Genomic DNA, 24,769 nt, shown 5'->3' with positions numbered 1-24,769 from the left:
TCGTCGTTGTCGTTTTTTGTCCATTTTTTTTGAAAAAAAAGAAATTTCACCAAAACATTTTGTTGATCATTATACATCCATCATCCAGTTGGCAAATAACGTATAGCATTTTTCGTTCCAAATACAACAACAAAAAAAACATTTCGTGATCAATTTCCAATCCATTTTGTTATCGAACTTGTGAAATAAAATAACAACAAAAAAATAAGAATCCTATATTTGATGAATACATTACAAAACTTGTGTTTGAAAATTTATTGAATTTTGATGATTTATATAATTATTATAAAACAATAATGATGATCATAAATACAATGAATAATTGAATGTTTTAAATAAATTAATAAAATGATGATAATTTTTCAATCAATTAAATTCGTTAAACTAATCGTTTCTTTCGTCGATCATAACCTTTACGGCTACCTACAGCATTATTTCTTGAAGATGATTGTTGACGAACTTTATAAATCGAATCTTCATCATCATTGTCATCTATTTCAACCTGTTGTTGTTGTTGTTGTTGCTGCTGCTGCGATTCTGGCGATTCGGAAAACCTATCATTTTCCACTTGTTGCTGCTGTTCAAATTCATCGTTTTGCTCCAGCTGTTGTTGTTGTTGTTGTTGTTCCAAATTATCTTCCACCGTTTGTTGTTCGAATTGTTCTTTTTGAATTGATCGTTCATTCATTCGTTCTAAAACTTGTCGAATATTCTCTTCCAATGATGATGATGATGGTCTTTGTTGTTTTTGTCTACCACCACTTCCACCTTTTAGTCCACCACCAGCGTTTGATGATGATCCGCTGCCTCCTTTCGTTCCACCACCATCATTGATTCTATGTCCAGGTTTTATTTTTTTTCGTTTTTTACCTTGCGTAACTACTGTATGAATTTCTTCCATAACAGGCTGTATTTCTTGAAATACTTTTCGATACGGTGTAATTATTTCACGAATTTCAGCAATAACTGGTTTATAATTCTCATGTATGATTCTCATTGGTTTGGAATTTGTTTTCATCGGTCCAATAGTCTGGCCTTCATCAGTTTCATGACTCTGTTTAATATTTATTCTGCTTGATGACGATTTAAAATGAATTTCCAACGGTAGTTCCGAACCTTTAGAACGAACGAATTTTTATCGAATCAATTGAAACAAATAAAAAAAAATAATCGTAAATACATACCACCAATTTCAATCACTTGTGGTGTTTGATCATAATCATCTTCATCAAAATCAGCTTCTTTTGTTTCCATTGAGAATCGTGTTTTCACAGCGGCATTGATAATTTCTTTGATTTTATTCAATGTTTTTTGATCAATTTTTCGATCACCATGAAAATCATTTTTTCTCGAATTTGCCGTTACTTTTTTCGATGAAATACCAAAAGATTTTATACCACCACCATCCGAATTTTGAAATTCATTATAAACTGATTGGATAAGGCCACCGCCACCAATACCGATACCATTTCGTGAACCATGAGCCGATTTGATGGCAAAATCCATCCGCGCAGCAGATGATGATGATGATGGTTTTCTCGATGATAAAGGCTGATTATTATTATTTGATTTATTTATCTTTTCACGAATACGATTCGATGGTGATGTGATATGAGCATTAGCGATAAATTGACCATTCATCATATAAATCATTATCGACCATACCAAAACCTTTAAGATGAACATCTTGGGTTTTGATTTTTTGTCTTTGGTCAAAAAAAAAAAAAAACAAAAAACGAATTACCAATCACTATTTTGTTGTCGATCTGATTTTTTAAAAAAAAAATTGATCTATCATTTTTCGATCAGCTTTTATATGTGATGAAGTGATCGATTTTATAGACACATTCATCAATCAATCGATTTGAAAAAAATCAAAGATGATGATGATCAAGAGAAAAGCAACAAAATTTACGAGTTATTTCTCAATGATAAAAAATAAATTTGAATGAAGAAAAAAGCAAAAAAAAAAAAATTTCATAACAAGTAAACAAAAAAAAAACTAATCCATTGTCATTGTCGATTGTGGTGATTTTTTTTTTTTTTTTTTGATGCAATGTCAATATTTATATTGGCCAATACAAAAGCGAAAAACATTTTTTTTTCTTTTTCACTCAAAAAAAAACGGTAATGATCATTCAAAAAAAAAATTGTTACAATTTTCACATTTTATATATTCTCTGTCTCTTTATTATTTTTAGATGTTCCCCCCTACCCCCGCTATGGTTTAACATTGATATTTGGATCAGAATAAAATGAAAGAATGTGGAAAAAAGTTAATAATGTTAATGATGCGCTTAGATCGACAATCGATGTTAAAAATGGTATCGTTGTATCACTTGGATTCATATTCAATTTAAATATTATATGTACAACATTACAGGTGATATATAACATTGTGGTGACAAGTATAATGCCGAATAATAGATAAAATATGATGAATTTAATCGTAATATAAATATATTGATGATCCTGAAATATGGCCACCATAATCAGATAGAAAAATAAACATGGCACTACACCATGTATGACATGTGATCGATTTGTTTTCGATATTTTTTCACTATATTCTGTATTGAAAATGAAAATAATTTTTGAAAAATCTTAAATAATCCCGGATATAAAAAAAAAATATTTACCATAATCCCAGAAAACATCTTTTGGACTCAATAACCATTTGATTGATTGTTTTTGATCTGGAATTTCGCCATCAATAGTACACATTGTATGTCGTCGTTGTGATATTCGTTCAAAATTTGTTGATATTAAATTAATTATCATTGAACAGGAATTACCAGTGAATCCGGCCAACATTGGTAATAATAATGTAATTTGTTTAAATTTTTCATTCGATGATTCGAATATAAAACCGCTAATAATCGATATGATTGTAGCAATGAATAATGGTTTCCATGTACGAATAAATGCACGTCGTGTTTCAATATTCTTTGCAACCAAATACATTAGATATGGAAATAATGATAATAATGATATGATAATCAACCAATATATCCAACATTTATTTGTTTGTTCAAAACGATAAAATTCATTTGCAAATTGTACGACCAACATAACGGTTATAAGATCACCAACAGAAGCAGCCAATGAAGTGGCAACATCATCCGAATCGGAACCAGAAATCGAAATAAAACCAATAACAAACGTAACAATACTATCGATTAATGAACATGAAATGGCACCGGTTGTCAATGCAATTGCATATAGCAATACGATGGAATTGAAATCGAAAGTAGATTTTTCAAAATCCAAATATAATGTTGTCAATAATACGGCTGCAAATGATATGATTGTTACCTGGCAATGAATCAATGCAATATTCTGTCGTACCGTTTGCCAAAGTCCATGCCAATTATTCATACGATGTGATTGTAATTGTGCCAATGTTGACATTCGTGATGCCATCGTTATTTCAATATTACCTTTCATATCCATTAACATTGGTACAAGTGCAATGACACCTTTCATATTTTGAAATGATTCTAAACGATTTGCTTTGAATAGATAAAAACCGGCATATAATTGTATTGTACCGGATAATAACAATGTGATTAATTGTTGAAAATGAGCCGATTGAATTCGATGTAGAATGAAATAACAAACCAATTGATTTATAATATAAACGACGAACATAATAATCAAAATGAAATTTTCGTTCATCACGTCATCCACCATATATTCACAAGCGATATGAATGATTTTCACTTGTACAATTTGTTTTCAATCGTCGTCGTCGTCGTCGTTACGGATTTATCCAAATCATGGATTTTGGCTATAAATCTCAAATAATTTTTTTAAATTTAATTTAAAATAATTCTTTTTCATTTACAGAATTATTCGATTAAAACAAATAAACAAATAAATTATACACGATGCCAACATATCAATTCCTGTTAATGAAAAATGGCTAGTAAGATTTGAAACGATAAACAGCCAATTAGTATGGAGTTTTTGTGTTTCCGGATGAAGCACCAAAGTTGAATCCACCACCACCACCAGAACTTCCTCCTCCGGATGAACTACCATATCCACCACCACTACTGCCACCTGAGGAACTGCCGCCAAATCCACCACCACTGGATGAGCCACCTCCGTAGCCACCAGAAGATCCACCACCACCTGATGAGCCACCTCCGTAGCCACCAGAAGATCCACCACCACCTGATGAGCCACCTCCGTAGCCACCAGAAGATCCGCCACCACCAAAACCACCACCACCAGAAGAACCACCGCCGCCGCCACCTTTATTGCTTCCGCTATGACCTTGTCGTCGTTGTTCACCTTTAGCAACGACGGTGTGAATTTCTTCCATAACCGGTTGTATTTCTTGATATACTTTTCGATATGGTGTAATGATTTCGCGCACTTCCTATGATTTGCAACATAATCAAATTGAATGAATTAATTTCATGTGACAAAGTCATACCACTACCATCATCTTACCTGGATAATTGGTTTTCGAACTTCATGAACCAAACGCATCGGTTCTTCTTCCGCTTGTGAATGTTCAGTTTGGCCACTTTGACCAAGTTCATGACTTTGTTTCACTTTAATACGACCAGAAGCAGATTTGAAATGAATCTCTAGCGGAAGGCTTCCACCATCTATTTCAATAATTTGTGGTTCTTGATCTTCGAACGGAACATCGACGGTTTTTGTTTCAAATGTATGTTTGGTAAATACGGCTGCACTAAGACGTTCACCACCACCACCACCCATTTTGAATTGACCATCGCTACTACTAAATCCACTATCACCACTGCCGCCACCACCACCGCCACTGGAACCACCTGTTAAATTAAAATGATCAAATATTTCAACTTGTTTAATTTTTAATTTAGTTCCATTACCATAACTACCACCAGAGCCACCACCACCACCACTGCTTCCTCCACCACCTCCGTATGATTGATAACCGAAAACGGTTGCCACACACATAGTGGACAATGTTAAAACCTGGTGAAAAAAAAAAATTCATTTCATTCCAAATCAAAAATAGAAACAAAAAACTTACTTTGAATATTAACATCTCGGGAATTTTGTTTATTCAATTCTGAAAAGAAGAAAAAATAAATGATTTTCCTAGAATTATCTGTTGTTCAAACGTTGTTTATATACTTCAGAACTGAACAGACAGACAAAAGGCTTGAAAATTCAGCACATTTGTTGATGTTTAGGATTTAATTGAATCGATGATGTATCGGTCACTCTTTCATTGTCAGTGTTTCTGTTTGTGTGTGTGTGGGCAGTTTGAATTGTCTCTTTTGTGTTTCTGGAACAAAATTCACAATGAAAAAAAAGACAAGATCATCAAGAATGAGAGAAAATCAAGAAAAAAAATTTCTTATGTAACTCTAATGAATTTCTTTTATAGAAAAAAGGATTCAAAAGAAATATTTTTTTTTTGAATCGAATATGGTGTTCATCATTATCAAATTTAAAATTCCCACCAAAAAAAATCATTCAATCAATCAATCAATCAATCAATCGTCATACTTTTTTTCAGTGGAATAGACTAAGAATAAACACACAATCATCAACATCTTTTGGGTCAAAATCATCATCAATAAACGTTGTATTGTATTGTATGAAATAATAATTCGGAATTCAAAAAGATATTTCAACATATCATCATAATGATTTGTTGAAATAGCCGCCATAAAAATTCAAAACAAAACAGAAAAATCATTCTAAAAATCGTAAACAAAGATAATTCCTGTTTTTTTTTCGTAATATATCAAAAAACATCAACAAAACAAAACAAAATAAAACAAAAAAAAAACTCATTAAAACATAATAAAATTAAAGATAAAATTTGTGATAATTCTTCGACAAGGTTGTTTAAACAACAAAACAAAACAATAAAAATGATTGAAGAAAAAAATAATCGTAACGAAATTAATTAATTAATAGAAAACAAAACAATTCGATGTGATAATAGAAATTCCATCATAAAATTATTTTTTATTTTGTTGAAATTTGATTTCAAAATGGTCATTTTTGGTTCAACCACAAAAATTCATATTTTTGTTGTCTCGAAAATTAATGTAAAATAATAATAATTTGTTACAATAAAAAAAAATGAAATGAAATGAAATAAAAAAAATTTTGAATTTGAATTCCCCAGAACAAAATTTTCAGAGTTACACAATAGAATTATTATTATTATATATCCTCTTTATGTGTGTATGTTTTTGTGTCGAATTTCAATCATAATAATAATCATCGCCATCATCAAATAATCAAAAAAATAAAAAAATAAAAATTTCTTCTCTGAATCGATTTGGCCATGATCTGTCAAACTTGTTGAAATTTGACCATTCCAAATTCAGAAAAAATTTTGATGTGGATGATGATGATGATGATGATTATTGGCGATGAAGAACCCGGTGCATGATTATCATCATCGTGGGAGTTTTTATATCGTCACAGAGACAAAAACAACAATCGAACAACAACAACAACAAACGAACAACATCCAATTTCAAATTTATTTGTTTGGAAGAAACAAATTATGTAATTCAATGATTATGAGTGTTATTGTTGTAAAATACCCGATACATATATCGAATGAATGAATGGATAAGGGCCATCCATCGAATTGATATATCGAATAATGATTATTCCAATAAAGTGATTTTTCATTCATTCATTCATTCATTTACAATGTTGTTGATAATAATAACAATCCATCCATTGACAAGAGTGATGATGATGATGATCGTTTTATCGAAAATTATGTATCAAAAATTCAAGGTCAATATATTTTGGAACAACAACAACAACAAACAAACAAACAAACAAACAAACAAATTTTCATTTCTCATCGAAAAAAAATTTTATTGTCTTTTTTTTTTGTTCACGAATAGATTCGTGGTAAAAATTGAAAAAAATGGTATCATATGAACTTTATCCCCAAGTAGTAGTAAAAGTGTTTAAACTCATTTCTCTTAAAATTGAACATTTGCAGTTTAACAGATTAGATCAGAACAAAATTTTGTATGAAAAAATTAACACTATTGTAGTTAATTGGAGATAAAGTTCAAATGTGATAAGATCCAATAACTATCTGCAACTGACCAAGATATGTGTCAAATAATAATGGATATATGAATGAATGGATGATCTATTTGTCATCATAAATTGTGATTATTACAATGTAATTGTTTTTATTTTTACCATTTATTGATATAAAGATTTCAGCTCTAATTTTTTTTTTCTTAATTTGTTGTTGCTGTTTTTGTGTTTTGTTAAAGATCAAGGCTTCTTATTCTTAATAAATTGTACTGCATTATAAGCTATATATAAGCCATATTGCATATTGACTGTCAAAAAAAAAACAACAAAAAAATCAGATAACAACATCATTGTCCATAATTATAATACATCAAACCTTTGGATTGTAATTAATTGAAAATTTTCATCTATTAATTATAAACATCACCATCATTATCGCATATGATATAACGATGATGATGATGATGATGATGACTGAAGAATTCAATTTCGTAATTCGATGATTCGTTCATCACCAAATGAGCATCGAAAAAAAAATTCGAATGTGTGAAAATTGATTTTTTTTTCTTCCAAAAAAATTTTCCATTGGAAAATCAAAAATAAAACAAAATAAACAAAACAAAAAAAATCTTTCGTAATAATTTGTTTTCTAATATCAAATTTTAAAACATACACAGCAGAACGAAAATCAATTGTCATCCTTGAAAATTGGCTATGTGTAAAAAAAATGTGGAAACAATCTTTGATGACATCAGATTAATAATTTGAAATTCTGAAAATTCATATAAAACAATAAAATTTTTAAACGACAACGAAATCAAATTGTTATAATCATCATTTTCAATATTTTTAAGGACAATTTGAGTTGAAAATAAAAATAAAATTTAATCGAATTCAATTATACATAAAGACTTTGGACCAGATTTCGTTTGTGATTCATGTCATAAATGTATTGAGAATGGGCCATCAGAAATGAAATCCAGCCTATTTTGTATGTTTTGTCTTGTTTTTTTTTATAATTATTATTTTATGATTTCTTTTTTTAGCTTCGAAATTCATCATATATCATTGATCATCAGGTTCATCATCATCATCATCAATGATCCCGACCAACGGTTGTCGTCGTTTGACATAAAAAAAATGTAACATGCATCGCCATCATTATCAGTAATTTTTAGCCATACGTGCACATCATTTAATTTGATTCGATTGCTACAACAACGACTACGATTTGATGACAAATGACGTACGCCTTGGACCAGATTAATCTCCTGCACTCTCCATAGCGATAAATGTGGGCAATTAATCTAATATTTTTGCTATTTTTTTTTGTTGAATGTGGATTTTTTCTCCGTTTTATTTTTATTATTATTATTATTATATTTCCATCCCATAGTCATAGTGATCATCATCAATATTTAAAACGTCGAGGATTTCCCTTCAATGATTCCATTATATACTTTCATAACAAAGTTGTTGCCGAATCCGAGCGATGTGAAGAAGAAGATTGTAAAAACGAAAATAAAAAAAAACTCATCAAACTGGTGTTCATATAAATGTTGGCTAGATATATTATTTTCATTGGAAATCGATTATTATCATCAAATCATTTAATGTCTGTTGTTGTATTGTGCCTGTTGTGGTCATCATCATCCTCATCATTATCGACACGAATGAAAATGTCAACAATTACTTGACCATATTGATAATATTGAATATCGTAAAGAAAAACTGAATAGAAGGAAATCTGAATTCAGAATTGATTTAAGAATTGGAAAAATTTTTCTAAATTCTCAATTTCATATGTCGGAAGCTATATATTGCTTGCATTAAGATAATCAAATTTGCGGATAATTTTTCTAACATTACATATAATTTTTGTGATTTGTAAGTTTTTTAATTTGATTCGATTCGACGACTTTCACGATGAATCGATTGTCATCATCATTTTGATGGAATTCATTTGATTTTTGATTTATTACTTTTTTTTGTCATTTATATTTTACTTGTGTTCTACAAAAAAAAAAATTTCCCTCAAATAACTATTGTCATGTTTTGTTTTCTGGTTCGATCGATATAAATCAATCGAGATTGGCAATTGAATCAACAAACAAACCTTGTAGTAGCAGTATAAAGTGCATCTTTTTGTTTTTTTCTATTTTTGTATTTTTTTTATAGGAATCTATTATTATCGAAAATCATCATCGATGAATAGGAATACCGTTAAATCGTCAATCAACGCTATGATTCGATCATCCATTGGTTGGAAATTTATTCTATTCAACTGTTTGATGGCCACTATTTCGAATGGTCAACCAATTTCGGATGTAACATCATCTTTTTATTCTGATACTGTATTAACAACAACAACAATCGATCCAAACGATGAAACAAATGAACGAATCAAATGTGAAACAGATGATGATTGTCTTCATGATGCCATCATTGTTGGTTATCATTTGGATATGAAAGTTATTTGTGACTCAGATCTTAAAATCTGTATCATTGGTTTCGTCACCGATGATGGTAGCCAAAATATTAATAATAATGGAACAACTGCAACTAATTTTAATTCAATTTCATCTTCTTCATGGATGAATACTGATGATGATAACCAGGATTCAACACCGACAACATTAACATCTTTTTCGGTGATAACAACAAAAAAATCATCTGATGATACAATACAGAATGAATTGGATGAGGTACCATATTTTGTTTGGATATTATTGACCATACCATTCATGGCAATCACAATTGTTGGTGTTCTATGTGCAAAACGTTTACAATCAAAAGCTCAAGATATTGAAAATAATCTAAGAGAATCGCCAATAAATGGTGTACCAGTAGAAGAACTATTAACACAACGAGAAATATTGAATACAATAGCGGCATCATTGAAACCACCACCATCATATGAAAAAGCAACGGGCATAATACCCCCTTCTTATGAAACAGTATTACAAATGCTTCAGGAACGACATCCATCATTGTTTTCAACATTACAATCATCATCATCATCATCGCCATTATCGATAATGATGATGATGATGGAGGATAATGGAAAAGATTCGTATCATCAAACAATCGATTCGTTATCATCGACAAATTCTGATTGAAAAAAAAAAATTTTCAAACAAAATTTAAATGCTCAAAAAATCAATTTCATTTTTTTTCCTCAGTACTTTAAAGAAACCATGTTTTCTATCATTATTTTTTTTCTAAAAAATAAACATTATATTGGAACTTAATACCTTTGATAATAGAATTTTTTTGATTTGAAAAATTTTAAATTAATTTAGTTGAATTCATTATTGGTGGTGGTGGTGGTGATGATGATGATGATGATGGTGATAGATCGAGCTGTGATATTTGTTCATAAATCCAATCACGTAATACGGCAATATTGGTCGCTACCGATGGATATTGATCTTCAGCACATCCAACTGCCCATGATGTTAATCCATATAGTGACCATCGTGGTTCAACAGTATCATTCGTAATCATTGTAATATTATTTATACATTGAAATGGTCCACCAGAATCACCTTCACATGTTCCACTGCCACCTTCACCAAGACAAATCATTGTTTCGGTAACATTGATAATTTCAGCATAACGTCGACGACAATCTTGATGATCGACAATATCTACACAAACTTTTTGTAAAATTTTTGGAAATTCTCCATCTTACAATAAAGAAAATGACAGAATCAGAATAAATTTGTAAATTAAGCAAACATGAATTATTTTTTTTCTAATACACACAAAAAAACACCTTGTTCAAACTCACGAAAAACAGTTTTTCCCCATCCTGTTGATATACACGTTGAAGGTTTAACAACATCGGCATCTGTTTTTGCTTGTTTGGCTCGAATCTGTGGAAAACATATTGGACGAATATTCGAATCAGGACCGAAATCAATTTCTTCCTTCAATTTCAACAGACAAATATCCGATTCAACAGTTTGAAAATTAAAACTACGATGAGCAAATATATGGCTAACATTGAAATCCATTTCATAATTTTCATCCATACTGTAATCATATTCACCAACACGAACACGAAAATGGTCAGGATCTTTGGCACCGAGAACACAATGTGCAGCGGTAAGAATCCAACGGGAATCGATTATAACACCACCACATGAATGATACCATTTATTTAATGTTTTACTATAACGTCGTAATGAAATTTGCCATGGAAATTCATGTCGTTCAGCATTTTGACCACCAACAATTCGTGCAGATAATTCATTGCTTTCACTTTCATCGTCATTATCGAAATCAAATGAACAGATACGTTGAGATTTGAGTATAAAATCGAATCGTGCTTCAAAAAATGTTTGATTATTTTCATTTGAGAATTGATTATTATCACCGGTTATTTTTGCCACCGTCGACGTCGACGTCGTCGTTGTTGTTGTTGTTGTTGTTTTGTTTGGCATTAATGTTGTACGTCGATGTAAACTTTGTCCACAATATTGCCAATGTTTTTTCATCAAATCATCTAATCGATCACAATGGCCAAGTTGAAATGCAAGTAATGTGATCATTATAATCAAAGTCAAAACGGAAAATTGCATCATATTGAAAAATAAAATGATTTTTTTTAAGAAAACAAAATTTCTTTAATTGATCTGGCCGGATCAAGAAAATTGTTCACCATTTTTATAATAGTCAGTCAGTCATCACCATCATCATCATCATCTAGAAAAAATGTAAGAATCTTTTTTTTTCTTTTCTTTTCAAAGATTATCATTCAAACAATTGCCACCTTTGATTGGTTACCCGGATTTGATGATGACCTAAAGAAAGAAAAAAGAAATCGATGCCATTGCCATTGATGAACCTAATAATTATCCCGGTTATCTCCTGGATACAACCACCACTAAATTAATCCGGATAATTATGACTAATCATATGATCATAATTTAGCCGACCATGTTCCAAATTATCATTGTCTTTTTATTTCAGAAAAAAAAGAAAAGTAATGTTTCTATAATTTCCTTGTTCTTGTTTCACACTATCAATTCTCCACTAAAAAAAATCCATAAAAAATAAAGGAATAATTCATCAAAAATTTTGAAAAAGTTCAATTCATTTTTCTATTATCGTTTTAAAGTTCTTCATGCAAACGATTAACAATGCCCAATAAACGTATGGCCGGTCCAGTTTTGATTGATAATGCATTTAGGAAATCATGTCTTGTCAGTAACATTAATGAAAGACCATTAATATCTTTCATAAGAAACATATCAGCTTCATCGTTAAAACCAAGTGTTGCCAAAAAACGATGAACATTTTCGGATGTCCATTCAGTGATTATATTCGGCAATGATGTTAATGGTCCAAGATCAACATCTGGTCCAAAACGTTTACTATATAAATAAAATCATAATTAAATACATGGAAATTGAAATTTTTTTTCAAATTACCAATTGTAACGTAATTCAGTATCCAACCATGTTTGAAAATTATAACAAATACTTTGCGATGGTTTTTTATTCCAAATTTCAAATGATGATATATCCTTCTGTTTACGTTTTCTTGATGTTGTAGCTGTGGTCAGTTTATTTGATATTCCATCCGATGATTTAGCCAATGAAGTTGTTGTTGTTGTCATTATATTTGTTTCGGTTGTCATCGTCGAAATTGTTGATGGTGATGAAATCTTTGATCCAATATTGATGGATGATGAATTTTTATCCAATGTTGAGGCAGATGTTGAGACTGAAGAAATTGTTATCTGATCAATATCCATTGGTTCCTCTTTGATTTTTTTGCAATCCTTAACAACAGTAGCTGCAGATATTACATGGCCATTTGCAACAGTGTCATTTGATGCCAACGGTGTCATCGCTGTGGCCGATGATTTCGAAGCCAACACTGGTTTTGTCTTGTCCTGAAAGTTTTTAATCGAAATTTTAACAAATTCTAATACATCGCAAAGAATCTAAACTTACCAATAAAATTAGAGGTTTGCTGATCAAACTTTTACCACCGCTACCATTGCCATTGTTACCATTAATTACTGGTGCACTTTTTGTTGATTGTACCAATGATCTTGATTTGATTGACGCTATGGTTACTTTTGGTGATGTTCGAACTGTTGTCGCCTGTGATTTGGAATCTGAATGACCATCACCAATGATGTTTGGTGATAAAGCCGGTGATGAATCATTTGTGATTGCTGCAGTTGTTTCCGATTCATTGTCTACTTGTGAATCAGTTGTTGGTGATAATGTTTGTGATATGTTTACTTTTATTAATTGGTCCCTACATTTTTTACATAATAAATGGGCTGTTTAAAATTAAACAAAAGTTAAAAAAAATTACCATCACCTTTTGTCAACCTTAGTTTAGAATCCTTACCTTTTTCTCGATAACAATGGGCATGATAAGTAGTTGAACAAGTAACGCATTGAACATACATTTCCGGCTGTTTAACAAAATAAAAAAAAAGAATAGATAAGAATTATTGACGATAATAAACAATGATGACTACGTACATCTCTTTCATGTTTATTACACATAAAACAAATGCATTCCGGGCGACAAATAGAACAAATCATGCGGATGGTACCATTCTTGGTATTAATATATGATCGAAAACATTTTCCATGCGCCACACCTTTGCATTCCGAACAAATGATACGAGTTTGTTTTGTTTGTTTTTTATATTCTTTACTACAAACAAGACAAAATACCAATGGTCGCTTCTTTTTCTGTGATTGTGATGAAGTTTGTAATGGTTGTGATCCATCATTATTATGTTCAATTGTTGTTGTTGATGATGATGGTTGTTGTTCTTGTGTCAAAGATGCTAATTTTGAAGCTGATAATCGTGACAATGGTTTCTGATGGTTCATCGATACATCGGCAAATGAATCTAAAAAATCTGGTCCAAGTGTTTTCTTAATTTTTTTCCTTTGACTTACACGTTGTGGTTGAATATCCGATACTGACTTCGATTTTATTTCCGGTGATCTATTTATAGTATTTCTTGATATTTTCATCTTCAATGATGTTGATGATTGTTTTGGTTCTTTTTTAATATGAAATAATTCCGATTTATTACCACTATCATTTGTAACATTATCATTTGATTCGTTAAATGTTATATCGAAACTTTCATCTTCATTACGTTCATCAATTGAATCATCAACATCATCACCATCAGCATCTTGACTATCATCATCATTATCCTTTTCACCAATAGATGATAATGCTTGTTTTCGATTACGACGATATAAATCGTATGTATCACGAAAAGAATGTGTTGTACAATATTTTATCTGACCATTCGTTGATGATTTTATACGTTCAATATGACCTAATTAAGGAAAAAATTATGAAATAATTTAAACGGATTAAGTTAAAATAGCCAAATATTTTCTATACTTTTCATAATCATTTTGTTTGAAATAAAGGAGAGAGAGAGATAAATTTAAAAATCGAAAAATCTTACCATTCTTTATAGCGGCTGGTATTAATTGATCCTTGAATATTTGCAAACTATAGTTGAGATAATGTTTTCTAACCATTTTACTATGTTCATGTGCTTCAATAATGGTAAAACCATCACTTCGATTCGGATGTAAACGATTATTATCTCTTTCAAATGTAAAACAATGTCGTAGAATATTAAAATAAGATGTTCCAGGTATTTGGCCATCATACATAATGATCGATTGAAGATCTTCATCACGTATCATACGTGGCGTACGATACTCAATCACATCATCATTTTCTAGTTTCAATGAATAAATCTTACCCTCAGCAATAGCAATGGATAATAGATCCCGGACAACTGTTGGCCGTTGTTTGATTATTTTGGCAAAAGTTATCTTTTTACTTAATTCTTCTTGAATATTTTCGATAGTCGCACGTTTTTCTTCCAAATTCATAGCTGTCACTTTTTTAATTACATCGAATTGTAATATTTGTTTTCTACCTTTCTTTTTAATAGGCATTTTTTATGGATATTGTTTGAAAAAATTTTTTCTTAATATTCAATCAATAAATCAAAAATAATAAACAGAAAAAAATGGTTCGAAAAAATTAACATGAATTGATTATTTTAATCTGAAAATGTTATTCAATGTGTGTGTGTGTGGTGTGTGAGTGTGTGCGTGTATGCAAAAAAAAAATATATAATTAACAAACAAAAAAATCATGAAAAAAAAGATGGATCGTTGAATGCAGAAAAAGAAATTTATTATTTTAAGATAAACAAATCAAATCAAATAAAACATGAACAATATAGATAAGGAGATGGTGTTTAGATTTTCAAATTTTCAATTTTAAATGTTGAGAAGATTGAGTTATAAATTATGGTATGGTTGAAAATAAATATAACGAGGGTGATCGGCGTACACTCTTCTCCTCATTTTCAGACTCATTCATAGACACCATGACGTGCCGTAATTGATTTTTTTAGGCTTGAAAAAATTATTCATTTTTATTTTCACATTGTTATTTCACAAATATTGGAATTTTTTCACCAATTTTTGTTGTGAAATCAATATCGTATCTATTCATGATCTATATGTTTGAGATTTATCTAGATTTATTTGGGTTTTATTAATGAAAAAAATCTTTCATAACAAAAAACAATGTCATACAAAATGAATGAGAAAATGGTTTAATTATCAATATTTTTATCTGGATTCAGAAATGGTTTCCAGGAAATTTATTAAAATCAAGATACTAATTATATTCCTTGACAAGTGATCACATCATAATCTGGTGCTAAACATATCATTGAATGGATTTTAACAGAATCCAATGCCAAAATGATAAAACAAAAAAAAAATCATATCGATACTATCGATAGTTGAGAAAAACGTGAAGCCATATGAAAGATTCAATTTTTTTGGTGATATTGGAAAATTTGTCATATTGAAATCGCGATTTCGAATCTAAATAATGGTTTGGCCGCATAAAAGTGGTTTTGGTATTAAACTGGTACGTATGGGCTGTAAAAATCGTCCATATTATCAAATCGGTGCAATGCCATCTCGACGACGTACCGGGCTATTACCGGACGAAGTAATCGGTTCATTGGATCCGGTACCAAATGAACGTAATGAAATTGTTGCCGCTGTCGATCTGAGTCGTCTATCGTATTGGATGGGACGTGGAGCACGTCTTAGTGTTGGAATGCAAACATTACTTGGTAAATATAAATAATTATCAATGCTTTGAAATTTTCACTGTAACAATAATTCAATATAATAACAAAATATTTAATGTTTTCCAGGTTTAGCTGGATGGACACCTGTACCACCACATGTATACATCAAAGCAAAACAAGAACGTGATCAAATGTTTAAAAAGATTCAACAACAACAACAACAAACAGGTGAAAATGAACACGAATCAGATGATGGTGACAATAATGAAGAGAAAATTGAAATCGAAAGTGTACTACCAAAACGATTACCATTCTAATATATAATTTCTATATTTTATGTAAATAATAATTAGAATCAATTTTTATTTGATAAAAAGAAAAAAAATGTTTATTTAAAATCATCATTATATATTGAAATTTGTTTGCAGTAAGAGAATGATTTTTTTTGTAATCTTGTTTTTTTTTCTTAAAAAAAACAAATTTGTTAATTGTAATTGAAATTATTTACAACAAATCAACAAATTAATAAAGAATTTAGTGCCGTGATGTTGGAACAAAAATTGTTAGTTTGTGGTGGTTTAAACACCAATTTTACATTACACAAATATAAATCATCAAATTTGTAAGTGTGTGTGTGTGTTTCCGATGTAGTGTGTGTGTGGGGGGATGAATTTTTTTTGTACTATTGTAAATTTCATTCCATACCTAGCTACCATTAGATTATCAATTATATCATCTAGCTTTTATTCAATGTTACAGTGAAAAGTATTTTGTGTGTGTGTGTATGTATTTAAAAAAATCAATGAAATATTTTCAATGAATCAATCATTAATCGACAGCTAATGTGGGTGTGTATGTGTGTGGGTGTGAAATAAAGTAGGACAATTGTCAATCGCAAATATGATGTATTTGGGGGTAAGTAAATGGATGTATATGTAATGAGGTAAACATAAATCAAAATAACAATTGTTATTGTTGCTGTTGTTTTTTTTTGTTGTTATGAATATTATCAGAAACAGTAAACTTAAATGTGTTGGCTGATGAAAATGAAAAAATAATAATAATAATAATAATAACGAGATATACAGAAAAGATTGATAACGAAGAACAGAATGGGAAAAAAAACAAGATCAGATCTGGAATCAATATGATGATTGAATGAAGTTGTTGTTGTGGATTCGATGATAATAATGAGGTGATAGAAAAAAATGGTTAACAATCAACCATAAAAGATTGATAATGGTGAATGGTCTGTATGTATGGGGTGTGTGTGTACGCTAGAAATTATAAAATTTTTTTCATGTGTATATGTGTGATTTTCAAAATCGATCCAATAACCAAGGATTGAGGGCATGTACATCATAGTTAACCATCTTCTTGTGGTGGCGTATACCATCCTATCATTTAATTTTATGAGAAAAATTGACGATTTATTTATTTAAGAAATATTTTCAATCCAAATTACATACCACTTTTTTCATGTATAGAAACTAAAGAACGGAAAGACTGTTGTGCTCTTGAAAGGCTATATTGGCCCTAAATAATTTTAACCATCCCGAAACAAACAAACAAAAAAAGAAATCGGATTAATTTAACAAAAATGTCAAGAAAACACATTCATATTCTCTTACCCTATGTCCATTAAAAGTAATTCTTGCTTTTCCTTTCACTAATGTTGCTGAGATCTGTAGGATAATCGCTTCCATGGAATAGGCGCTACTCCATCCCTATATGACGTGAACCGGAAAAACAATTATTAGAAAAACTTTGCATCGATCCTTAATACGAACCTGTTTAGTAAGCAATTCCATACATAATGCACCACCACCTAATACATAACCACCAGATATAAATGGTGATGCTACTCGAATAAATGGTGGCTCAAATGGATAATTTTCCTTAAATGTTGCATTCAATGTAATGTAATCATGACCTTCTTTATCTTTTAATGCTTGTAGATCACTATGTAGCTGTGAATCGGGATCCACTTTTTTCAGATGTACATTCCATTCATAAAGATTATCATTAACCAGATGTACTTCGAATACTTTACGTTTAAAACTATCGCAACGATATATATCACGTAATTCTTTCATCAAACGATCAGTAGCTTGTACGGAGAAACTATAGTTTCCGTTTTGAAAAAATTGATGATGACTCTGTCGTATACGTTCTAAACGTGCCCAATTATCTGAACTAATACCATCGGAGTTATTCTGTTCATTTTGTGTTTCATCTTCCATTTCTATATGCATATCCGTTTCATCATCATCCTCATCATCATCGGCATCAATATCAACTTCATCATCATTATTATCACCACCACCATTTGATTTCAATTCCTCATCATCATTATGATTAACGGTACCATTTGAACTAGCAACCATTTCATTACCACTTGTGGAAGAGATCGAATTTTGGTGATTATTATTGGTTGAAATGATACCATTGGACATTAATAATTCTTGTGTATGTGTTGTTGAATTCAATTTTGTCGTAATCATTTTCGATAATGAATTCAATGATGTAATGGATGATGATGTTGATGAACTTGATGATACATGATTCGATAATATCGATGATGATGATGTTTCTCTTGATGATGATTTATCCATCATCAATACAGAATTATTCAAGGATTGATCACTAGCACCATTACTTGATGATGTGATTGATGAATATGGCATTGTTAATGTTGTCGCTGTTGATGATGAATCAATCATTGATGATGATGATGATGTTTTCACACTAGAATTATTATTATTATTATTATTACTATTTTGTTGATAAAGGCGTTGATTCAATATATTTGTCGTAATATTTGGATTCATCCAAAGATGATTCAATGTGTTCAATTCATCCATTGGTTTCGGAATGGAAAAATGATTGCACAGATGTTCCAATAGGATAGCCACCTGGCGTAATATCTATCAATATAGAAAATCAATAATTTTTAACGAAAAAAAATTCAAATCAAATTTTATAACTTACAAAATTATTATTATCATTTGTTGATGTTAACGTTTGTAATGTTGGAGAAATATCATCCGAATCGGAAAACCAAACCGGTGGATCATGTGGATAAGTTTCAGTTATATTGGCATTGATTATGAATTTCTTTTCAGACGATGATGTCGATGTCGATGTTGTTGTTGTTGCTGATTGATCATTATTACGAACAATAAACATACAGGAAATTTCATCTACAGTGGCCAATGTAACACGAAACAATGGATGTGTACGAGGAAATAATTCACTCAATGCTTTTACATCCGATTTTAATCTAGCCAAACAGGCCATATTTTCTTTTCCTTGAAAAAAACAATATTCCTGAATTAAGAGTAAGAGAGAGAGAGAACAAAAAAAATTAAACGTTTTTGTCTAAAATAAGAATTATTAAACGTCAACAAATAAACATCGTTTTTGTTTTGTTTGATTATGATTTTCATATACACGGGCACCCCTTCTTCAATCAGAAAAAAACTGATGATTTACTGTGTGTGTTCATGGGAAAAAAATTCCCTTTTAAACTAAACACATTCGAAATTGAGAAAGAAAAATTAAGTCGAAATCAAATCGAACCCCAGAGAACAGTGAAAAACAAAAAACGCATTCAATTTCATTGATGATATCAATATAATCAATCAATCAATAAATAAGTAAAAATCATGATGTTGATGATGACGACGACTACAACTATCCAAAAAAAAAAAAAAAAATCCTAATGTTATAATTGAGATCAAAAACAAAAACAACAAAAAAAATTTTTTGTCGTTTGAATCCCAAAGTGGCAATCAATCATATTATGGATGGATGAGATGAATGGATTTCAATCAATTTGGAGATCATTTTCTCTTGCTCACAAACACATTCATACATACATCCATTCATGATTTACAATGTCAACGAAACATTGGCAAAGAAAAAAAAACGACGACAATATCCAAATAGTTTGATAATAATCAACAAAAAAAACCTAGATGTCATTATAGAATTTGTTGTTTTCATTACTGATCAATATCATCATCTGAATACAGCAGCTACAGCTGTAGTTGACATTCGAATTTTTTTTTTTCGTTTATTTCACGATTCGAATCTTTAATCATTATTATTATGAAATGAAATGGCGTTTTAAATTTTTTTCTTCTTCGTTTTTTTTTCAACGGTAAGATTACCAACCAGCCGAAAAAAATTAGAATCAATTTTGATAATAAAATTGTAATATAAAAAACGTTATTATCATTATTAGGGTGGGACAACTATAAATTATAGAAAATCTTTACGACTTGTTAGCTCTTTAATTTATTTTTGGAATAACAACATTATGAGAACAAAATTTTTTTTCGTTCATCAAACAAGAAAAATAATAACTGGTAAATCTTACCCGATTTACAATTCAAAATGAATATAATTCTGGACCACAACGACCTCCAATCACAACCACCATCAACACAACAAATCAAAGAAAAAAAAAAGAAAAAAAAATCAGCTTCAATTTTGTAAACCAAAATTTTGATCCAGAATAAAAAAAAAATTAAAACACTTATAAAAAAATATTCAAATATGATGATAATGGGTGTGTGTGTGTGTTGTTTGTTAGGTTTTAACATTGAAATTTCAAATCAAAACAAAACAAAAAAAACACTTTTAATGAATTTTATTATTATTTTTTCCAATGAGATTCGTTCTTGATGAGCACACACACACACAAAACATACATGTAAAAAAAAACAAATGGAACAAACGAATAAATTGTAAAAGCGCAAACAAGAAAACAAAAAAAAAACGCACGCATACAACACAACATATACAAACAAGAAGAAGCAGCAATAAAGTCTGGTTCAAATTTTCATTTTCATTCATTTGATTCGCAAACACACACAAACACATAAAAAAAATGAAAAATAAAATAGAAAGTCTGCATGCACAACACAACACAACATATACTAAAGGAATATAATAAACACAACACGCACACATACACAAAAGACATCAATTTTTTGATTTTGTGTTTCTTTAATCCATAACGTAGTAGTAGCATTGTCAATGTGTGTGTGTGTGTGATAAAAAAAATCCCTAGTTTCCGTTCAAATAGGACGTATGTTGTTGATTATTTCGATTTTAAATGATTGAGATTTGTTCTTCGAATTGCATCATCGGAATTTTCTACTTTTTTCTCGTTTTTTTTTGGTTATAAAACAATTTATGTTCGAATGCGAATAAATCATGGATGATCCGAAACGTCGTGATGATAGTAAGTATATTTTTTCAACTATTTTTCTTAAATTTTTTCTGAAAATTCTAATTTCTATTTTATCTCATGCAGTTAATAAATATTCTGCTCATCAGGAATTTTTGTTTCATAATTTCTTTAAGAAATGTATTTATCATTATAAAATTCGTGGCGAAAATAAAGATCCTACCAACTTTGTTTCGATGCTCACCGATGACGATCCAGAATTTATTGCAGAAATTTTAAATAGCTATTGTCTGATTCAACTATCAGCCAATAGCAAAATTATGGAAAATCTATTGCAAGGTGACTCCAAATACAGTTTTACACCGATACACTTTTTTGTCTTGTTCAAAGCTGGTGATAAATTTTTACAATTTTTTCTCAAACGATTTTCTCATATAAATATCGATCAAAAAGCCAACATCTTTTGCCCATTATCTGATGATTTATTGTCCGATGTCACTCCATTATGGATCGCCACATTGTTAGGCATGACAAAACAGATGAGTTTATTATTAGAATATGGTGCCGATCCTAATACGATCAATTCAACTGGTTCCACGCCAATACGATTATGTTGTGAAATTTCTCACAAAAATACTGAGGATAAATTAATTGAACAGTTAGAATTATTATTGAAACATAAGGCCGATGTAAATAAGCCGAATAAATTCCGAAATACACCACTAATGTTAGCGAGTTATAATGGCATCGAAAAGATTGTACGAATTCTTTTGGATAATGGTGCCGATCCTAATTTGGCTGCTTATTGTGGCGGTACTCCACTTCATTTTGCTGTCGAATGTGGCCATATCACTGTAATCGAAATGCTTTTACAACATGGTGCAACATTACAACCGGATATTAGTGGTTTTACACCATTATTTTTGGCTGCTTTTATGAATAGGACAGATATTATCGATATATTGCAGTCATGGATGGAAAAATCAAATCAATTAACTATTGAAGATCGTATTATTGTATATGAATTAATGGCTGTTGGCTGTTGTATAAAATTTGATGATGATGATTATGTTTCTGATGATGAAGAAATGAATGAGACAAACGATTCTAAAATATCTCGTTTTCTTCGTAATGCATATCTTTTACGATATTTTCCATTGGATTATAATGGCAGTTTTGACAATATTTCAACTTCTAAATGTGTTGATCCAAAAGCCTTACCGATACGTCCAAAAAATATTCATCAAGCACGTTATACATATGATTTTGCACAAGAAACACAAACATTAGATGAATTTGAAACTATAAGAAATGATGATGATGATGATGTACGTCTTCATTATGAATGTTTATTCGCAATTGAACGTTTTTTCACCAATGATTGTTTTAAATTGGCTAATTGTTTGGAAAAAATGGGCGATCATTTTGTAAACGAATTTGATGAAAATGATACGGCATTAAAATTATGGATACGTGCTATACAAATAAAAATCAAATTGAAAGTATTTGTTGCTGGTGTTTATGAGCGATGTTTTATGCATCTGATTTATAAAACATATGAATGGCGACAATTTCAATATTGGCAAACATTATTTGAATTGGCAATTCAATATCTTGAATCATTTCCATTACCGGATGGTCTACAGGCAATGTCGTTCCAATTGGATATACATGAACTTTGTCAGATCGAATATTTTACCGGAAACGATGTTAAAATAAAAAATTCTATCCCATCCGACATTGAAAAATCACACGATAAAATGAATGAATTATGGGATATTAATAGTGTAATAAATTTTATTTGTTCTATCATATGTTATTTTGCCAAAGTAAGTCGTTTTTAATTGATAATATTTACAATTTATTTATTTATTTTTAATATTCAAAATTTTCAAGCACTATAATCATCTAGGTGATGTTAAACAAAACGTAATTGAAAAAATGATACGAAAATTTCTTAAATTAAACTTTACAAATGTGGATTATCATCGTCATATGATACAGATAATATTTTATCCTGACCATTGGCGGTAAGTTTGATTGATTGATTGATTTTATTTAACTGAAAGATTTTTTTTTTGCATTCTACAATTTGAATATAGTTTTCATTTTTGTTTTGATTTCGGTTTTGATTTCGGTTTTGGTTTTCCTCATATAAATCTAATAAAATTATTATTGAAATGTGGTGCTAATACCAATGTGTATGATGATTTATATAATACACCATTACATTATCTATCATATAATGGTCGTGAACGTGGAATGTCCATACGTAAATTGGTACCATATTTCAATGAATTAGTTGACCATATTTATTATGGAAAATATGTCCATAATGCATTACATCATTTTGATTATGCTGATCTACAATCTGTTCATTTGGATGCTGTCAATATCTATAATCAAACGGCATTTCATATTTATCCAAATTTACTGTTTTGTTACAAACAACCAAATCTAAATCTGTTTCCATTGAAATGTTTAGCTGCACGTGTATCACATCGAATCTATCTACGCTGTAAGAACTGTAAAAATGTTTTTGCAAATTTATATGAGAAAATTGAATCGATTCTCAATAGAATGGATGGATATTATGATCCCCAAGAAAAATTGCATGAAAAATTTAGAAATCTTCCATTACATCCAAGTATCAATAAATCGTTACCAAATACAATGGAAATATATCCACATAAACATCAAATAAAACCATATAGAGCTAAAGAAGTATGGAAATTGATCGATAAATATAGTGAACGTTTAAAAATATCGGCAAAATTGTTGGAATTTATTGAATTACATGGGCCATGTAAATTTATTCATCAAATTGAATGTGATGAACAACAAGAAACAAGTGATATTTCTTTCATTTAAAGAATTTAATTCGATTCTCCAAAACTTTTTCTTCTGTTTGCTTTACTTTGTTTAATCCTCACCCTTACTACTATTACATATATGTTTTATAATACTGTAATTAAAGGAAAATAAAAAATTTCTGATCATTCATTTACCCATATATAATTTTCATGATAAAATGTATTGGATCAAATCTAGCTCTTGCTATTGTTGTTGATAGTGGTCATTACATGCGCTTATTCAGGAAAAAAAAGAATACAAACCAGGTCAAATCATCATTCATTTCATTGTTCCAAACGTTTGGTTTTTTTTTGTTTTTATTGTCCTAAATTTTAGTGGAAAAAAAACAATCTATGTCAAACCACTCCATTGTCGAGATATTCTTTCCTATAATTTTCATGTTTTTTTTTCAGGGACCATACGAAAAAAAAATCCACCCACCCACCGACAAAATGACTGTGTTCAAAGGGCCATATCATCAAAGAATAAATTTTTTCGTTCAACATTTTCATCATTTACCACCATTTAGCTTGTAACGTCTA

The 24,769-nt window shown here is 30.0% G+C and overlaps 10 protein-coding genes across 12 annotated transcripts in view; 4 read left to right on the top strand and 6 right to left on the bottom strand.

The window, feature by feature from the left end:
• The window catches only part of LOC142597610 (cytochrome b-c1 complex subunit 10-like), a 91,504-nt gene that overhangs the window by 25,096 nt on the left and 41,639 nt on the right, over positions 1-24,769 (top strand). The gene's annotated exons all lie outside the window — the stretch shown is intronic.
• On the bottom strand, positions 380-1,653 carry LOC124493639 (uncharacterized). The gene is made up of 2 exons (XM_047056741.2): positions 1,185-1,653; positions 380-1,116 (listed from the first exon to the last, which is right to left on the bottom strand). Exons 1-2 carry the CDS (start codon positions 1,651-1,653, stop codon positions 380-382), a joined length of 1,206 nt encoding a protein of 401 aa, XP_046912697.2.
• LOC142597608 (solute carrier family 41 member 1-like) lies at positions 2,407-3,730 on the bottom strand. Its single transcript, XM_075732103.1, has 2 exons — positions 2,640-3,730; positions 2,407-2,563 (listed from the first exon to the last, which is right to left on the bottom strand). Exons 1-2 carry the CDS (start codon positions 3,691-3,693, stop codon positions 2,517-2,519), a joined length of 1,101 nt encoding a protein of 366 aa, XP_075588218.1. The 5' UTR covers positions 3,694-3,730; the 3' UTR covers positions 2,407-2,516.
• Positions 3,848-5,166, bottom strand: LOC124493638 (uncharacterized). Its single transcript, XM_075732104.1, has 4 exons — positions 5,033-5,166; positions 4,869-4,974; positions 4,462-4,808; positions 3,848-4,387 (listed from the first exon to the last, which is right to left on the bottom strand). The coding sequence occupies exons 1-4, from the start codon at positions 5,045-5,047 to the stop codon at positions 3,956-3,958; spliced, it is 900 nt and encodes a 299-aa protein (XP_075588219.1). The 5' UTR covers positions 5,048-5,166; the 3' UTR covers positions 3,848-3,955.
• Positions 7,571-10,286, top strand: LOC124493905 (uncharacterized). Its single transcript, XM_047057021.2, has 4 exons — positions 7,571-8,026; positions 8,082-8,329; positions 8,432-8,922; positions 9,214-10,286. Exon 4 carries the CDS (start codon positions 9,243-9,245, stop codon positions 10,152-10,154), a length of 912 nt encoding a protein of 303 aa, XP_046912977.1. The 5' UTR covers positions 7,571-8,026; positions 8,082-8,329; positions 8,432-8,922; positions 9,214-9,242; the 3' UTR covers positions 10,155-10,286.
• On the bottom strand, positions 10,222-11,679 carry LOC124493637 (trypsin II-P29). 2 transcript variants are annotated; one of them, XM_075732384.1, is made up of 2 exons: positions 10,829-11,679; positions 10,222-10,724 (listed from the first exon to the last, which is right to left on the bottom strand). In XM_075732384.1, exons 1-2 carry the CDS (start codon positions 11,622-11,624, stop codon positions 10,324-10,326), a joined length of 1,197 nt encoding a protein of 398 aa, XP_075588499.1. In that variant the 5' UTR covers positions 11,625-11,679; the 3' UTR covers positions 10,222-10,323. The 2 variants fall into 2 exon arrangements, with proteins under 2 accessions (XP_075588499.1, XP_046912695.2); XM_047056739.2 differs by having other exon boundaries at positions 10,814-11,656.
• Positions 11,983-15,742, bottom strand: LOC124493903 (uncharacterized). Its single transcript, XM_047057019.2, has 6 exons — positions 14,507-15,742; positions 13,548-14,371; positions 13,411-13,477; positions 13,002-13,339; positions 12,474-12,940; positions 11,983-12,416 (listed from the first exon to the last, which is right to left on the bottom strand). Exons 1-6 carry the CDS (start codon positions 15,009-15,011, stop codon positions 12,155-12,157), a joined length of 2,463 nt encoding a protein of 820 aa, XP_046912975.2. The 5' UTR covers positions 15,012-15,742; the 3' UTR covers positions 11,983-12,154.
• Positions 15,869-16,734, top strand: mRpS16 (mitochondrial ribosomal protein S16). The gene is made up of 2 exons (XM_047057022.2): positions 15,869-16,216; positions 16,301-16,734. The coding sequence occupies exons 1-2, from the start codon at positions 15,967-15,969 to the stop codon at positions 16,489-16,491; spliced, it is 441 nt and encodes a 146-aa protein (XP_046912978.1). The 5' UTR covers positions 15,869-15,966; the 3' UTR covers positions 16,492-16,734.
• Positions 16,534-21,007, bottom strand: LOC124493904 (ubiquitin-conjugating enzyme E2 25). Of its 2 annotated transcripts, XM_075732101.1 has the most exons (7): positions 20,920-21,007; positions 20,559-20,663; positions 19,166-19,504; positions 17,965-19,101; positions 17,806-17,901; positions 17,644-17,710; positions 16,534-17,571 (listed from the first exon to the last, which is right to left on the bottom strand). In XM_075732101.1, exons 3-7 carry the CDS (start codon positions 19,472-19,474, stop codon positions 17,540-17,542), a joined length of 1,641 nt encoding a protein of 546 aa, XP_075588216.1. In that variant the 5' UTR covers positions 19,475-19,504; positions 20,559-20,663; positions 20,920-21,007; the 3' UTR covers positions 16,534-17,539. The 2 variants fall into 2 exon arrangements, with proteins under 2 accessions (XP_075588216.1, XP_075588215.1); XM_075732100.1 differs by lacking the exons at positions 20,559-20,663; positions 20,920-21,007 and adding an exon at positions 19,670-19,802.
• Positions 21,260-24,387, top strand: LOC124494288 (uncharacterized). The gene is made up of 4 exons (XM_047057462.2): positions 21,260-21,428; positions 21,501-23,203; positions 23,271-23,404; positions 23,477-24,387. The coding sequence occupies exons 1-4, from the start codon at positions 21,401-21,403 to the stop codon at positions 24,243-24,245; spliced, it is 2,634 nt and encodes an 877-aa protein (XP_046913418.2). The 5' UTR covers positions 21,260-21,400; the 3' UTR covers positions 24,246-24,387.

Source organism: Dermatophagoides farinae, chromosome 6 (assembly GCF_024713945.1).
Source record: "Dermatophagoides farinae isolate YC_2012a chromosome 6, ASM2471394v1, whole genome shotgun sequence".
NCBI lineage: Eukaryota > Metazoa > Arthropoda > Arachnida > Sarcoptiformes > Pyroglyphidae > Dermatophagoides > Dermatophagoides farinae.
The sequence above is the reverse complement of the archived record's forward strand: the minus strand, read 5'-3'. Positions and strand labels throughout refer to the sequence as shown.

What these genes read in the sequence shown, in the direction of transcription:
- mRpS16 (XM_047057022.2), top strand. Translation starts at nt 15,967, where the DNA reads ATGGTTTGGCCGCATAAAAGTGGTTTTGGTATTAAACTGGTACGTATG. An exon ending in TGGAATGCAAACATTACTTG is followed by an intron (nt 16,217 to 16,300) that starts GTAAATATAAAT and finishes AATGTTTTCCAG; the next exon opens with GTTTAGCTGGATGGACACCT.
- LOC124493903 (XM_047057019.2), bottom strand. Translation starts at nt 15,011, where the DNA reads ATGCCTATTAAAAAGAAAGGTAGAAAACAAATATTACAATTCGATGTA. An exon ending in GTAATAAACATGAAAGAGAT is followed by an intron (nt 13,478 to 13,547) that starts GTACGTAGTCAT and finishes TTTGTTAAACAG; the next exon opens with CCGGAAATGTATGTTCAATG. An exon ending in GCAAACCTCTAATTTTATTG is followed by an intron (nt 12,941 to 13,001) that starts GTAAGTTTAGAT and finishes AAAAACTTTCAG; the next exon opens with GACAAGACAAAACCAGTGTT.
- LOC124493638 (XM_075732104.1), bottom strand. An exon ending in TGGCTCTGGTGGTAGTTATG is followed by an intron (nt 4,809 to 4,868) that starts GTAATGGAACTA and finishes TTAATTTAACAG; the next exon opens with GTGGTTCCAGTGGCGGTGGT. An exon ending in TTCGAAAACCAATTATCCAG is followed by an intron (nt 4,388 to 4,461) that starts GTAAGATGATGG and finishes TGCAAATCATAG; the next exon opens with GAAGTGCGCGAAATCATTAC.
- LOC124493905 (XM_047057021.2), top strand. Translation starts at nt 9,243, where the DNA reads ATGAATAGGAATACCGTTAAATCGTCAATCAACGCTATGATTCGATCA.
- LOC124493639 (XM_047056741.2), bottom strand. Translation starts at nt 1,653, where the DNA reads ATGATTTATATGATGAATGGTCAATTTATCGCTAATGCTCATATCACA. An exon ending in ACAAGTGATTGAAATTGGTG is followed by an intron (nt 1,117 to 1,184) that starts GTATGTATTTAC and finishes TTCGTTCTAAAG; the next exon opens with GTTCGGAACTACCGTTGGAA.
- LOC124494288 (XM_047057462.2), top strand. Translation starts at nt 21,401, where the DNA reads ATGGATGATCCGAAACGTCGTGATGATA. An exon ending in TCCGAAACGTCGTGATGATA is followed by an intron (nt 21,429 to 21,500) that starts GTAAGTATATTT and finishes TATCTCATGCAG; the next exon opens with TTAATAAATATTCTGCTCAT. An exon ending in TTTTATCCTGACCATTGGCG is followed by an intron (nt 23,405 to 23,476) that starts GTAAGTTTGATT and finishes ATTTGAATATAG; the next exon opens with TTTTCATTTTTGTTTTGATT.
- LOC142597608 (XM_075732103.1), bottom strand. Translation starts at nt 3,693, where the DNA reads ATGGTGGATGACGTGATGAACGAAAATTTCATTTTGATTATTATGTTC. An exon ending in AGATGTTTTCTGGGATTATG is followed by an intron (nt 2,564 to 2,639) that starts GTAAATATTTTT and finishes TACAGAATATAG; the next exon opens with TGAAAAAATATCGAAAACAA.
- LOC124493637 (XM_047056739.2), bottom strand. Translation starts at nt 11,624, where the DNA reads ATGATGCAATTTTCCGTTTTGACTTTGATTATAATGATCACATTACTT. An exon ending in TTTTCGTGAGTTTGAACAAG is followed by an intron (nt 10,725 to 10,813) that starts GTGTTTTTTTGT and finishes CTTTATTGTAAG; the next exon opens with ATGGAGAATTTCCAAAAATT.
- LOC124493904 (XM_075732101.1), bottom strand. Translation starts at nt 19,474, where the DNA reads ATGGCCTGTTTGGCTAGATTAAAATCGGATGTAAAAGCATTGAGTGAA. An exon ending in CAAATGATAATAATAATTTT is followed by an intron (nt 19,102 to 19,165) that starts GTAAGTTATAAA and finishes CTATATTGATAG; the next exon opens with ATATTACGCCAGGTGGCTAT. An exon ending in TTCTATACATGAAAAAAGTG is followed by an intron (nt 17,572 to 17,643) that starts GTATGTAATTTG and finishes ATTAAATGATAG; the next exon opens with GATGGTATACGCCACCACAA.